The 15,917-nt window shown below is 42.9% G+C and overlaps 1 protein-coding gene across 3 annotated transcripts in view; it reads right to left on the bottom strand.

Moving 5' to 3' along the window:
* Positions 1-15,917, bottom strand: part of COL4A6 (collagen type IV alpha 6 chain) — a 182,160-nt gene that overhangs the window by 56,420 nt on the left and 109,823 nt on the right. For all 3 annotated transcript variants that reach the window (XM_060270309.1, XM_060270310.1, XM_060270311.1), the window contains 8 exons: positions 15,474-15,608; positions 13,063-13,107; positions 8,003-8,119; positions 7,098-7,166; positions 6,331-6,366; positions 5,281-5,343; positions 3,740-3,775; positions 2,229-2,274 (listed from right to left, as the gene is read on the bottom strand). In XM_060270309.1, the coding sequence (XP_060126292.1) occupies positions 2,229-2,274; positions 3,740-3,775; positions 5,281-5,343; positions 6,331-6,366; positions 7,098-7,166; positions 8,003-8,119; positions 13,063-13,107; positions 15,474-15,608 (547 nt within the window). The remainder of the gene's footprint in view (positions 1-2,228; positions 2,275-3,739; positions 3,776-5,280; positions 5,344-6,330; positions 6,367-7,097; positions 7,167-8,002; positions 8,120-13,062; positions 13,108-15,473; positions 15,609-15,917) is intronic.

The raw sequence follows: 15,917 nt of genomic DNA, 5'->3' as shown, positions 1-15,917 counted from the left end.
CATGAGGTTAGGCAAATTAGAATGTATGCCTTGCATGGGTAAAACACATTCAAGGGGCTTTAAAGCCAAAAGAAAAGCTGGAGTCACACATCAGTTGTCAAAAGTGTTATGGAAACCATCATCTTTAAAGTTGTTAAATGTTATAAATATTGTGCATAAAGGTATCCTTTCGACTTGGCAGCTCAGGGAAGTTACTTAGTTTTAAAAATCAACTCCAGTTTCCTCCATTCCAACGCTATTTTGCTCTTGAAAAGGGACTCCAGGAAGTGCCCAGAGGCACTTTGTTGGCCATCACCAGACCCACCCAGGTGGCAAACAATGCAAAACCAGGACCTTATTTTTCTTTTCCTGTGAATACTCAAGAAGTTCCTCCCGGTACTTATCACACATTTTACTTTTGCCCTGAACCATTACCCTTATGTTAATCTTGTTTACCAGTATGTTAATATTGTATGTACCTCCCCTTTTGTGACGTTTAGCTATGTAACTATGATGTAGGAATGACACTTCTGAAATGCATTATGGGATTTGGTGGGAAGCTTTAAAAGTTCTTGTAACCCTGTTCTCAGTGTTCAGTCTTGGCTTGAACGTGTTGCGCAATAAACCTTGCTATTTTGCTCCGGTTGGTGGCTGGACTCCATCCTTTATTCCGCAGTGGACCGCGGGCTCTTGCCTGACGAGCTGGGTGGCTGAGCAGCCTCACACCCAGAATTTTCCCTAACAAAAGACATGCTGAGTGGTAGGGGAACTTGGTTATGAACCCTGGTAGTTATTCTTGGTGAGAAAAGTCCACCTGAAATTTGGTTTGGTAAAGAGCCCCGTGGGTAGAGGGTGGCAGCCTGAATTGCAAGTTGCTGGGAAAGATGGCAAAGGAAAGCTTCTGCACTCAACAGGCATTTGGTTGACCACTGTAGGAAGAGGGTGCTGGACTAGACTGAACCCTTGGCTCAACCCAGCTGACCAAACATAGGAAGTTGCCTTATAATGAGTCAGGTCATTGATCCCTCTAGCTCAATATTTCTACACTGACTGGCAGCAGCTGCCCAGGGTATCAGGCAGGGGGCCCTTCCCCAACCCTGACCTTGTGATGCCCGGGGACTGAAATGAAGACCTTCTTCATTAAAAGCAGCTGCTCTGCCACTCAGCAGCGGCCCTTCCCTGTATTCTTAAGGTTGCTTCATCAAGCAAAGAGGATTACAGTGGAGTACAACTTTGGATCTGGCTTTCTATTCATCATATTCAACGGGGATAGCAACGGGGTCAGTCTCACCAGAACAGCTGCTATACAAACCAAATTTCAGTCAAATGAAGCTTGAATTAAGAGTTTTGGAAGAGACACTGAGGTAAATTGTTTTAAATGTATAGTGGGGCCTGAGTTGAATGGATCACTACTCTGGCTCAGGGCTTATCCATATTTCCTCTGGTCCTGTTGCTTTCCCCCTGAGGAAAGCGGCCCTTTAGCACTCAATTGGAGTAAATGGCAATTTGTGTTTTCCTTGGAAGGTCTGTTGCTAAAGGGCAGACTGTTCGGACCCATGCCTAGAAAGTGCGGGTCAAGCAGAAAACAGTTCAGACCTGAGTTTTCTATGCAGGGCACAAGCAAAAGTGTCGATGAGCCCACAGTGTAAGGCAACCCTCTACGTTCCTATGAGCAGTGATTTGAATCCAGGTCTCCCTGGGCCAGTTCCAGGCTCTATTCCAGTCAGTGGCGGAGGAAGCCGCTCGGGTGCTTGGGGTGGCGTGAGCCACCCATAGGGGCAGGGCACACCACGGGGCCTCTGGAGTCTGCCTGCCTCCTCCCACTCAGACCCCCTACAGCTGGGGGGGGAGCAGCGAGCGGACCGTTTGTGCAGTGCGGAATCTGCGCGTGCCCAAGCCACTGCATCTCTCCCAGGAGAGACATGTGGCTCAGGCATGCTGCAGGCATGTGGTGAGTGCCACCCGGCATTTTGTCACCTCTCTCGGTGGTGACACCAGGGGCGGACTGCACCCACCACACCCACCCTTTCTCTGCTCCTGAATCCAGTAGTATTTGATCTGACTTACAGTAGTTCTCTGGGCTTCAAGACCAACCACTGGTAATGGTTAGGGCTGTTGACACATTCGTGTTCGTTTGATGAATCAAATGAGGTTCCTGACTGGGGATTAAATGGCTGGGATAACCATTAGCAGGATGCCTAGGTGCATTTCCAAATATCATCACATGGCAAAGCCAAAATAAATTAAACTTGCCTTTGCTCCTTTTTCTCCTTGGAAAACTAGGCCACTGTTACCCTGTTGAAAACCAAAACCAAATAAGCAATGTATTATGAAAAATAAACCTGTTTCAGATTTGTAGACAAATGAGCAAAAAAACCACAAATCAAGAATATCCTAAAATAACAAATGCACAGTGTTCTTGTTATTACATTTATTACCTGCCCTTCACCAGCAGGTTGCAGGATGGGTTATTATAATGATTTAAAATTCAGAACTAAAACCATTTAAAAGAAATTGCAGAAACAAGAATTGATTGGGTCCTGAAAACACATGTCTCAGGTGTCAAAGGTAAAGTATTCACTGAAAGCTGTACAGTGAAGGTGTCAGATGCACCTCTGTGGAGAGGGAATTCCACAGCTCGGGCTGCCATGGAGAATGCCTTGTCCTGGGCTGCCACCCCTTGAGCTTCTGGGGGCTGTAGAACAACAAAGAGGGGCCCCTCTGCTGGTCTTAACACTTGATGAGGGCCTAGTATAGCTGTTTCAAAACAGGGGTTATAGGAGTCCCAAAGGCAACCCCAGGCAGTAATCTGGCTGCTGCATATTGGACCAGCTGAAGTTTCTGAGTCATCTTCAAGAGCAGCATTGCCATTATCCAATCTAAAAGCTACCAGAGCATAGAGTACAGTAGCAAAGTCATTTCTGGCCATAAGGAGCAAAGCTGGCAAGCCAGCCAGAACTAGAAATATACACTTCTAGCCAATGAGGCCACGGTCTCCAGTGACAATGCTGGATCCAGGAGCACCTCCAAGCTATGAACCTGCTCCTTCCATGGTACAAGTCATCGTCACACCTCTTGGACTTGAGAACTTAGAACATGAAACACCTCTGCCTTTTCAGGGTTCAGTTTCAATTTCTTGGCCCACACCCAGGTCCACTGCCTCCAAAAACCTGCCTAGCACCTCCACAGCTTCTCCTGATTTAGATGGAACAGAGAGTTACAGATGAGTGTCATCCACATATTGATGACACTCAAGATAACATCTCCCAGTGGCTTTATATATATCTTAAATAGCATGGGGAGAAGATGGAACCTACAGGACACCACAGAAAAGTTCTCATGGCATCGAATAGTAGTTTCTTATGACTACTTTCTGGAAACAGCCCTGGATGAAGGAGCAGAACTACTGAAGCACAGTAGCTCCAGAGACTCAATGTCAACAGCGTCAAAAGTCCCTGAGAGATTAAGGAGAACAAGCAAGGTTGAACTTCCTGCATCTCTCTCCCAGCAAATGCCATCAACCAGGATGAACAAGGCAGTTTCAGAACCATGCCCAGGCCTGAAGCCAGGTTGAAACAGATCCAGATAAGTATATGTAATAGGCTCCTCCAAGCATGCCTGAAGCTGGACGACCATATTTCATCCAAAAGTTTTGATGTTGCTTAAAAGATGCAAGGAAAAACAACAATGTTACGGTTCTTATCTAATGAATGGAAATGTCTAAAATCCAAGAATCAAGGAAATAATCAAACATACTTACCACAGGGCCTGGGGGGCCAGGTGGACCTGGTGGCCCCTAAATGTAAAAAACACACACCAGAAAACAAAACAAAAAATTACATATAGGAATTTACACTTGGCTGGGATGTCAATTTTTTTAAAGACATGGGCATGAAAACAGAAAAAGAAGAAGCAAAGACAGGCACAAAAAGAAATGAAGGATGGGTGTCTGTCTTATTATCCAAAAATTAACAGTTGTTTACTGTATACTGCAAATGTAAGCACAGAAGATAAACGGGTGAGATCAGATGACACATCTCTCTCCTAATTCTGGTGGGAGTGAAACAGCCTCTTTCCTCCCCACTCACCCATGCCACTAGATGTTCCCCTAACTTTTAAATAATGTTGTGTGTGTCTAAGCCCAAAGCATCTCCTCCCCAATAAAGCCTTACTGGTGAACCAGCCATAGCTGGAAAAAGGTATTCCTAGACCTCAGTGACAGTGTTCAATCCAGGAGCAACCGTAAACTCCAGAACTGCTGCATCCATGGGAGTGCAACCCTGTCCAGAATAGGCTGTTTCCTCACCTCATTATGCATGATCAAGCTTTCTTTAGCACCTCAGCCCAGGACTAATTGCAGCCATCAGCAGCCATTAACACCCATCTACAGGTTTACCACTCCCATCAGCCCATCTCCCATTCCCACCCACCACCCTCTGTATATATATAGGGTCTGACACTTCTGTTTCTAGTGTATCTGAAGAAGTGTGCATGCACACGACAGCTCATACCAAAATATAAACTTAGTTGGTCTTTAAGGTGCTACTGAAGGAATTTTCTTATTTTTCCTCACCTCTACAAAGTGAGGACCTGAGACACATTAATACCTGTCTTTTCAGGATTCAGCTTCAGTTTTTTGGGCCCATAATTCAGCCCCTCCCCACCTCTGTGCAGCAGTCTAATGCCTCAACCACCTTTCCCAATTCAGGTGGACCAGAGATGGGTGTAATCTGCATATTGATGACACTTCATTCCAAGTCTCCTCATGACAGCTCCCAGTGATGTCATACAGATCTTAGCCTAGAGGAAGAGACGGAGCCCTGCGGGATGACCACAGGGCAACTTCCATGGCACCAAAGTAGCCCTGGAGATAGGAGCAGAACCACTGAAGCACAGCTGAGTCCAACAACATCGGGAGGGCATCACTTTGGTTACTCTGCTCCATAGAAAATATTAAACCATTCACAGGTTCAAAGAGCAGCAATGCAACTAAGCTCCAGTTAAGTGCACTTAGGATCTAAACCTCAATGATGAATTGCTGCATTATCTCTGGGGGAAAGGAGAGAGGGGCTTCATTTCCACAGTCGATCATTCACCAACTGCACTTGTGTGTTTTCTCAAAGAAACTATTTTAAAATTATGGACTGCTATAAAAACTAAACCTAACAATTTAAGCTACCAATATTAGTAGCAAAAATATATCTCTGCACAACTGACAAAATAATTTGAATATAGCAAAATGACTATAGCAGGAAACATTATAATTAATGGCAAGGAGGGCAAACAGAAAGAGTGACTTACCAGAAAGCCAGGTAGCCCAGATGGACCAATAGGACCAACAGGGCCAGGGAAACCTTTAGGGCCCTGGAAAAAGAAACATTAGGGAATATAACTTGCAATATCATAAGCTTTTTGGGTAGAGAATAACGGGCCATATATGCGTGTATTATTCCCTTGTGCACAAAAAATCATATGCAGGCAAATTAATGGAGAATAATCCTTCCCATTTTAGGGAACAGTTATTCCTACTTATTTGTTATGGTAGCTGCTCTGCTGGTTCAGAAATAGTGATCTCATCTTTAAAATGTTGAGAACAGAAATAGAGCCAATGCAGTTTGCTGTTACTCCTCCCTTCCCTCATGCATCTCTTGGGCTGCTTCTACTGTGGATAATGGGAACTGGGAACTGAGAAACTGTGGCTTAATCTCAGTTTACGAACTAGGATACGAAACCAGGGTATGATTCTGTAATGGGATGGAACACAAAACCACAACTGGAGCATCAAAACCAATGTGTGAGGAAAGGAGGGAGCACATGGGCATGACACTTGTCCTCAATTAAGAACCATGGTTCATTAAGCTGAAATTGTTCTGTGTGTACTAGTCTATTGTGTATACCAGATCCACCTGCCGTTGTCATACAGTGCAGCAGTTATATGCAGATCAATGGCGTGAGCAGAATTTGGTGAGCTTGAATCTCTAGCATGAACTTTCATGGGTGGTCCCAGGAAGAAAACTAAGGATCACAACAGTGCACTAAAAATAAGTGCAAGCAGAGTTCAGCACATGCCATCAGCCTTAACACAGTCAGCACTCCACGTGTGGTATGAGCAACTAGAACCTGGTGTGCAGCTATAAAAGCAGACATAGTATGAGAATTGATCTCACACCATCCAGAAATGCTCACGGTCTTTGGGATGATGATATCCCTATTCAGCATTTCAATTAAACAGCACAATCCCAGGACAGCAAACATAAATAAAACAAAGATGCATTTTGGTTCTCTTAATGAGCTGCTTGACAAGATTCAAAGCTTTTATCAGAAACGAGAGTGTATGGAAAACAAACTTACAACTGCACCATCCAATCCGGAACGACCTCTTTCTCCCTAAACAACAACAATAGCCTTTGATGAAGCCAAAATTAAATATTCAGACAAATGCTTTAATGCAGATGATGATACTACTACTATTACTACTGTCATTACCACAACAACTAGTTAACTATTACCTACAGTACATGCTAAGATGGAACATTACTTAGTGAAACATCTACATTACTGGCTCAGACAAGCATTCAGAAATAAAAATCCACGATTAAGCCTCAAATAGAGGCAAAAGTATTTTTAAATGTCAAAAATAAAATCTACGTTTCTATTCATTTCTGCCCTGTATGCATGTGTGATACAAACAAGTACAAAAATTGTAAACAGTTGATTGTAGTCACTTGCAGAAAATGCCCCCTAACCCAAAACACAAGCAACAAAATGAAATGTCTTAGACCAGCTTTCCCCAACCTGGGTGGAATCTAGACACATATTAAAAAACACTGTGAAAATGCTTTAAAAAAAAAGTTTTGAAAAATATATTAAATTTGTCATGGCTCACCATCGCCATCTCGTGTCACATTTGTATAATACACTTTACAACACACTTAAAACATTGTATTTGCAGCTGTATAGCTGAGTCCCTGGTGCCTTTTGGATGCTTTGAACTTCAGCTCCCATCAGCCCCACTCAGCACAGTCATAGTGCAAAATTTCTTGAGGGTGCCAGATTTGAGAAGGCTGGTGAAAGTATTATGCATGCTTCCATTTATCCCTTGTTTGAACATGTCTTACCTTCATTCCTTTAAAAACTCCCTGGGAAAAAGAAGGCTCGCCTTTTGGCCCCTTTGGTCCAGGGCTACCCTATATAGACACATAAAAACAAAAAATCCAGCCAGTCCAAGCAAAGTTGTTTCTCTTAAAAAACAACAACAAAACTGGACAATGAAAATATGAACTTTTTTCATGAAACCAGTGCCAAAGAGCAAATGGATATAAGCAGGAGCAAATTGTTCACACTTGTACCTCCCAGAACTCTCCCAAGGCCCACAACCTCCTTGATGTGCTTTTGCCAGGTCTGAATATGTTCTTGGATTGGGACAGCGCCTCTTGTTTGCCTGGAAGAGCTGGAGAGATGAGGCAAGGGGCGTGTGTGTGTGTGTGTGTGTGTGTGTGTGTGTGGTGTGTGTGTGTCTAGAAACCTCTGACTATACATGGGATGGGATGCACTCCATGCTAGGAAGGTAGTCGTTATATCCATCACTTTCCCCACATTTGCATCTGACTTCACCCACAGTGATATGTGGCCTTCAGAAAGGTTGCCAGCAGGGACATGTGGCTCAAAAAGGCTCAAAAAGGTCCCCCACCCATGACTTAACTGCAAAACTACCTTATACCACACCACTGTTCCCTGTAACCCACGACTGCCCTATTCCAAATGACAGTGGCTTTCCATAGTTTTGGACAGAATGCCTTCCAGCTCTCCAAACCTAGGGTTTCCATATTTCAAAGAGTGAAAAGGAATATGCCAAAATCTACACTTCTGACATGGGCTGCCATATGTCTGGATTTCCACCTGGGTGCATTAAAGCGATTTCCGCCAGGGTTGCTGTTTCCGAAGGCTGAATCCCGGCTATGTCTGGGAAATTTTAGACGTATGGCAAGCCCTACCCTAATAATAAGGCAGTACAACGAATTACCGGGGGACCTTGCACACCAGGAAAATCCATCTGGTCCTGGAACCCCAGGACTCCCAATAGTGCATTACAGCCATCCAGGCCGGGCAAGCCTCTGTGTCCTGGCTGACCAGGATGTCCCTGTGCAAAGAGAGAAAGGTAAATAGTGCATTAAGATTAGCATTTTGCAAACATCTTTGGACTTCTTTAAAATTGTACAATAATGTAAACAGTTTAAGAGGAATCAGTTTATCAAAACTAATGAAAACAAAGATTTTATTTAGCCAGCTGAGGAGTTTTACAGAGACAAAAATTAAATGGTTACAAAAGCATAGCTGAACAAAAATGACCTACGTGCCCTAACTCAGAACCCAGTGCTGATACACTTACAGTGTTCTTGATCATGCATTTGCAATTGCAAGTGCACTGCAGAGAGCAAAGGAACACGCTTGCAGATCTGCAGTCTACAGGGAAAGGACCACAAAAGCTCTCAGGATGGGTAATTCTTTTTTTATACATCATCAGAACTCCCCAACCTCTGGGTGCTTTAAGGGCTGCCTCATTCTGCATGTCTCAAGCCGATCATGGAGAACACACAGGGGAACGTTTTTAGTAGTTCCCCATGGACCAGAAGCCACCCTCCCAACCTCACAGGGAGGAGGCACATGAAGAAGGGCCTCAGATGATGATTGCAGAGTCTGGGTCAATTTATATGGGGAGAGGTGGTCCTTGAGGTATTGCGGTCCTGAGCCGCTTAAGGCTTTATAGGTCAAAACCAGCACTTTGAATTGGTCCTGGAAACTAATCAGCAGCCAGTGCAGTTAGATCAGGATTGGTGTAATATGCTCCAAGTGAACCATCTGGCCCCAGTGAACAACATGGCTGCTGAATTCTGCACTAACTTAAGTTTCTAATTATGATATGAAGCCTCCACATTCAGAGGCAGGTTGCTTTTGACTCACAGTTCCAGTGCCACTGAAAACTGAAAAGTCTCCTCCCCAGGTGTCCGCTTTAAGGTGCAAGGTAGAATATGTGAGGATATCCAATCACCTGTTTCATTTTTTATAGAAAATGTACATTTTGTGAAATTATTAAACTTCACTTGAGATTAGATTGGGCATGGGTAAGCATGTAAAGCCAAAATCATGTACAGTCAGAACAACCCCCGGAGCTTCCCTCACATGACCATCCATACCTTTTCAAAGTAGGCATGCCTCATGCAAGGTGAGGAACATAAAAGCTCTTTCTGTGGCAGGAAATCCCAGTGTGGAAAGAGCTTTTCAAACTCTCTTCCTGACTTATTGGGCTCTGGGAAGGTCTTTCTTGGGCTCTGGAGGCCTTTGGCAGGTCTCAGATGGCCCCAGGAGATTTTGCAGAGGCCTCTAAAGCCCTTACGGGACCTTCCCAGAACTTGGTAAGCAAGGTGAAGAGCTTGAAAAGCTCCTCCCACTCTGTGTGTGTTTAATTTGTTCTGTGTCCACTAGCCGGTCACCAAGCATGTAAAGCTGTGGTTGTGCAAGTAAATGTGTGCAAGCTGCAAGTCACCTGTACCACCACTCCTTTTTAAAAGTGGATTTGTTGCACTAGGTTGACAGAGCATTTTAATCCACTTTTAATTGTATGCACCTAAATATCTCTGCATGCTCCTTTAATCCCTCCTGCAAAATTCTGCCAGTCTGTGGGCACCCTAAGACAACATTTGAACATGGAAAAGAAGGACTGATGGGCTTATCTCTGTGCTCTTTCCTAAGGGCTATTCTTGCTCTGAAGAGAATTGTGACGCTAGATGGCAGCAGCTGCAGCTTAAAGAGAATGAGCACCTCTGCATCCTCACCGTAAAGGGCACGTAATTCTGAAGGGTTCTACTAAATCTGGGTTACTCTGTCAGTACAGTATTGTATGAACCAAAACCACCATATCAAACTCTAAAGCTGAGAGGCAGGGCTTATTCAAGGCTTTTTGCAAAGCATTACCACTTGTCTGACAGACATCATTGATAAACAAAGTATACCACTTCCCAGAGGTAACCAGACCTCTGGATGTTGTTGGACTACAACTCCCATCAGCCCTGGGGCTGGCCAGGGCTGATGGGAGTTGGGAGTCCAAGAACCACTAGTGGGCACAATGTTGGTCACGCCAGGGATAGGCTGATTTTGTAAAGCAGTGGTGGGGAGCCTGTGGTCCTGAAGATGTTGTCGGACTCCAACTCTCACAAATGTACCTAGAGTGCTGTTGCTGTCTACTACTGCCAGGTAAACCCAAGGGAGCCCACTGTCAGAGGAGAGGATCTAATAGAGCATATAGCCAATGTTCTCCGCCAGTGTGAAGGTGAGTTTTATTATTGCACAACAAAAGATTCCAATGCTTCTGTAAGAAATAGATATTTCACTGTGAAACTCCAGCCAGGCACCTTCACTGAACTCTTTTCAGAACCTGCAAAGAACATTTCTGTTCAGGTAAGTGTCCCCGGATATGTTGAACATTGACATGTTCTAATCTGTTTCTAGTTTATCTTTGAATGTTCTAAATGTTTGAACTATTTAAGCTGATTTTAACTGTTTTTATTGATAATTTCATTGTTTCTTTGTAAACCACTTTCAGAAGTCCGCCCCTGCCCCGGACAATCAAGCAGCATATAAATTTTATTATATAAATAAATAAAACAATGCAAAGTTACTGGCAACCTGCTTAGATCTTGCAGAACAAGGTTCCGCTGGCAGAACTAGCACACCACTAGGTGACTTTAACATGGTGCTATTTGAGATACAACCTGCATACAAATAAGCCAGTTCCAACTATACGGTGCTGATTTGTGGGTGGGCTGCTTTTCAAACTGGGAGGAGCTTTCCCCCAGTCTCAATCATTGCAGAGGTGTATGGCGGGGCTGTGTGTGAAATGCCCCCCAAGTAGCTGTGTGGGTTTTAAAAGATATTTTCTTTGTTCCACACTCTCCAGAAGTTATTGTCTGGCTAATGCATTTAATGTATAAACTGCAGCAGTTCAAACTGTGCTGGCAGCAACAACAATAAAATAAAATGAAATTAGGAGTTGGCAAAGGTCCCGCTAAAGGATTATTGGGAAAATTAGCCCACACTGGTAGAAACTCCTGTTTTGCAGTTCTTGGTTCATCCCTTGCCCAGCTTCCTCTCTGTTTAAAAGCTACTCCCTTTAAAAGCAGGGGAGCCTGCTATTATAATCTCTTGTATGCGGTTTAGGAGTAAAGTATCTTGTGTCAACACACCATCCAGTAATAAAATATAAACATTGAGCTGTGACTATTCAAAGCAAACATGTGCAATTATTTATACATATCTTTATGTATTTAGATTTATAGCCAGAAGGCTGCAGATATCTCTAGGGACAAGCTCATTCAGTGGAAATGAGAATTGCATGTGGTTGCAAATAAAGGCCAGCAGCTCCTGCCCACAAGTAGATAACTAGATAGTACTACAGACTGTTTGTGGGCTACGTTATCTCCAGCTTCTACCATATTATAAACATCCTGGAGTAGCTTTCTTGATTTGAGATGGAGCTTACACAGATGATGAGCTCAAATAGTACCTGTCATTGCTATAGGTCAATTCATGCTTTGCATTAAATCTCCTCATTTGGGCACTAAATAGCTGCAGAGCAGCAGAATGAGATGGTAGAATGGACTACACAATGCCAGATTTCAGGTGAAGAAAATCACAGACTAATGCAGTTGATAAATGATAAACAAAATGTAATGCATTGTTGTGTTCAAAAGTGGATTCCCTCCCTGAAATGGCATGGTCTCTTCCCTCTTGCTGTTGTTGTTAAATGTATACTTACTACATAATGTGACTCACAATTATACATATAAAAAAACTTACAAGTATAAAAGTTTAAGACTAACATCAAAGCAGTAGGGCGAAAGCAAGTGTGGTGCCCTCAGCACTACATTGGATACAAACCACTATACCAAATGTTCCAGCTCTATCAATTCAGATTAAAGAGATTACAATGGAGAGTGCTACGGATGACACAGTGACACCTTTTTCTAACACAGTGCCTGGGAATGGCCTGCCTTCTAAACTTTTCCACAGGAACTGAATAAACATTGGAAAATGGGTGGGGGGGTAGATTCACTCAAGGATGAACGCTAGCCCAATTTGATAAGCAGCTCTGTATATTATGAGAGCTAGAGGGGGGGGGGCCCTCTGGTGAGTTCCAGATATTGCCTTTAAAACAGCCTGAGGTTCCTTCCCTGTCCCCAAACACTTTTAAACAGAACTGATAGAAGCCATTCCATGCACAGTTTTACTGTGATGTTTCCATTTAGCAAGCCTTGTATATTCAGCTGAAATGGTATAAACCTTGCATCTCGCTTTCCAAACTCCTGAACCTTGTTCCATGGGAAAAACTAAACACATGCTGCAGGGTGGGGGATTTTTAGAGGGCCGCTTCTCCTGTACATCTGTGGTTAACAGTTCATAAACACAGGCGGCTGCAGCGGCTGCTGCCAAGAGATTTCATCGGCCCAGCTGCATCAACACGGAAAGACAGAAACTTACCTGGCGGTCAACATTTCCTACACGACCTTTGGTGGCCCTTCCCCTCCCGCAAGGACTCCCACTGTGCAAAGGCTTTCCAGTTCCCTTAAAGACCAGTCCCATAAGTGTTCTATAGCAATCACATCCAGTCCTCACACAGATTGGAATGGGACTGCACTGGAAACCGTACCACATTTTTTCAAGCACTGGGAGCTGTCCTTGTTCCCGGCATTAACAAAAAAAGTAAATTGGTACTAGCCAGTTTCTCCATGTGAAATCTAAGAAAGGTGGAAGTGGGGGGCAGATTCGTTCGGCTTATGGTTTATTGATGTTTAACAGTAATGATTGCATTTATTAATCTTGTATGCTTATTATATTACTTACCTGAATTATACAACAGTGACTTGCCTATACACAGTTTACGGGAACTATGATGAGATGCAGCCTGCTTTTTAACTCAGATAAATGATTATGCATTTTCTGGGGGCATGGGAAAAGCAAAACAATACAAACAGCAGCATTATTTCAAAACTTTATACTTAATTTTTTTTAAAACACAGAGAGACTTACAGGAACTCCGGATATTCCTGGAAATCCAGGGACTCCCATTGGGCCCTGAAAGGATTAAAAAGAGGCAGTTGGTGTTTCATCTGATCCATAGATCTGAGTTCTGTTAGCAAATTATGGTAGTTTCAAATAAAGATGGGCTAGTCACAGGTGACCACACTGATTTATTTAACTATTTACCCTTTTCTTAAACACCTGAAATGTATATTTTAGGACCCACCTCCTTTTGCAAAAAGAAAAGAAAAGAAAAGAAAAGAAAGAGCTGTTTTAAACTAGAACCCTGATCATCTTGGTTGCCCTCCTCTGCACACTTTTCAGCTTGTCAATATTCTTTCTTAAGTTAGGAATTGAGTAAAAACAATGAGTTGTGAGTTTAAAATACGAAACTGCATATGTTCCGAGTATTTTCATTGGTGTTGTTGTTTATTAAGGCTGGCTAAATTGTTTGCGTTTGGTCAAGAGATCTGAAATGCTCTGAATATTTTTTTGTAGTCAATGAAAGCTTAATGATTACATTCAATTTAAGACATCTCAAAAGGTATTTTCTGGTGCATCCTCTGTTTGGGGGGAGGGGTCTATTTGGGAAACTGCACCAGGGTCCCCAGCCACCTCGATATGGTCGGGCAAGACCCACTGTGATGTGCTCCTGAGAGGTTCCTTATGAAGCCGACGGACTGCAAAAGGTTTCCTAGCCCTGCTGTAGAGAAAGAAGGAATTCAAAAATAGAAACCCTCAGACTGATAGCTGAAGGAGAATTTATTGGTACAATACAAGTACTCTGCCTAACGCATTTCAACAAAACGTCTTTCTTTGGGCAGATTCTCCTGAATCAAAAGGTGCCATTTCAGAGTTTTGGTATACAAAGGATTAGAACCAGCACACTTTGTCCAAACACAGTGAGCAGCCAATTAAATTCTCCTTCAACCACTAGTTTGTGAGCTTTGCCTCTTCTTTGCTTCTGTGCCTTGCCCTCCATTCTTTCTGATTAAATGATATTACTCCACAGAGCTGTTTGCCAAATTGCTCTCTTGGCCATATTTTAAAAGTATTTCCATAAGCAAATGGGAGGCTGGGGAACAGTTACTTGGCTAGAACTGAGCCAAAATTTCTCGAAAGAGGTCTATCCCCCTGAGAACTTTCTTTTCCATCACCTGGGGGGGGGGGGTCGCTTTGCAGATTGATCTCTGAATATCCTCTGCTCTTTTCTTTTTCTTTTTTAACAGTAGAGGCTAGTATTCAAGGCAAATGGACCGTGGCCCCACCAACTATACTCTGCCCTCAGCCAGCTAACTTACAACCAGCCTAGGGAGTAGCACTACCTGTCAATGTCCCCCTTTGCTGCCTTTGTCAAATTCAGCAGTAAGGAGGATGGAGACAAAACTAGAATTAGCTAGCTGGCTCCACCACATACAGGTGAAACTCGGAAAATTAGAATATTGTCAAAAAGTGCATTTATTTCAGTAATGCAACTTAAAAGGTAAAAGCAATATATGAGATAGATGCATGACATGCAAAGCAAGATATGTCAAGCCTTTATTTGTTGTAATTGTAATTATTTGTCGTTAGGTGGGTCAATTATAAATGGAATGTAATTAATGAAATGTAATAGCGATGTTTATTTTTGTTTATTTTTGTATTATTGTAACTATTTGTTTTATTACTGTGGAATTTCCAAAAGAAAAATTGTAAAAATTAAAATTAAAAAATAAAAATAAAAAGTTGCATTACTGAAATAAATGCACTTTTCGACGATATTATAATTTTCTGAGTTTCATCTGTATATACAAACCTACACAGGTCTAATAAACATATTCTGAGACCAGTTTCAAAATTTGGATCTGGAACACTCCCAGTAACATCACTGGGAGTCCAAAGATAATGCCTACCTCCTAAAACCCACGAGCTTCAGTACCCTTTCACCACATGATCCTTCTAGAAGCAGCAGTAGAAAAGTTATCTTGCCTCCTGGAGGCCTTTCTGAAAAATCTCCCTCTCACTGATTTCCAATATGCTGCAGTGACATTGTCCCAAGTGTTGTGGACTCTGGGAACTGTGATTTCCCCAGGACACCTGGATCTTTAGTACCGTAATTACATTTGCCACTAAACCACTGCAGCATATATAGCACTAAATGGTGGTGATGACAGGAACAGGTGTTCATGGCTCAAGTTTTAATCTAAGCCAAAAAGAACTTTTTTGGGATTATGGTGCCCGATTCATAATGAAGCCATATGAAATAGCCAAATTTGTATTTTGCGCTGGGTAACTGTGAACTTCAGTGATTTTGATATTGCTCTATGTGTACCCCATACTTCTACAGGGTGTGAACAGCACTTCACCATTCCAGCAGTAAGTAAGTAAAAACAGGGCTGTCTTTAAGCATTCAGAAAGCTGAGAGGAACGGATAAACTTACCTTATCTCCCTTCAGTCCAGCTGTACCTGGGGCACCTGTGCTCCCTCTCTCTCCCTTTGGCCCCCTCAAGCCTTCTGGCCCAGTAAACCCTGGAACACCCATCAGTCCTTGGTTCCCAATTGGTCCTGGTTGACCCTAGAGGAAGGGGGGGGGGGAAATCCATCTTAAGAGTTTGCAAACAAGCACCTGCCTTGCCAAACAAGCACCCCCAAAAAGCATCCAACAGGAAATGACTGAAGGAAGAGTAAAACTCTCTGGAGTACAATGTTTGGTTAAAAATCCATAACAATTTTTTTAAAAGAATTACCATGTTGTTATTGTTGTTGTTGTTGTTACCAGAAAGCTAATCCCTGAATTGCATTTCTGCTATAAACTTCAAATGTTGGAGCAATTTAAATACAGTACAAAAAATACAATTTTAAATAAAGCCAGAGAACAGTTCAG

The sequence above is a fragment of the Zootoca vivipara genome, chromosome Z (genome assembly GCF_963506605.1).
Source record: "Zootoca vivipara chromosome Z, rZooViv1.1, whole genome shotgun sequence".
Classification (NCBI taxonomy): domain Eukaryota; kingdom Metazoa; phylum Chordata; class Lepidosauria; order Squamata; family Lacertidae; genus Zootoca; species Zootoca vivipara.
The sequence above is the reverse complement of the archived record's forward strand: the minus strand, read 5'-3'. Positions and strand labels throughout refer to the sequence as shown.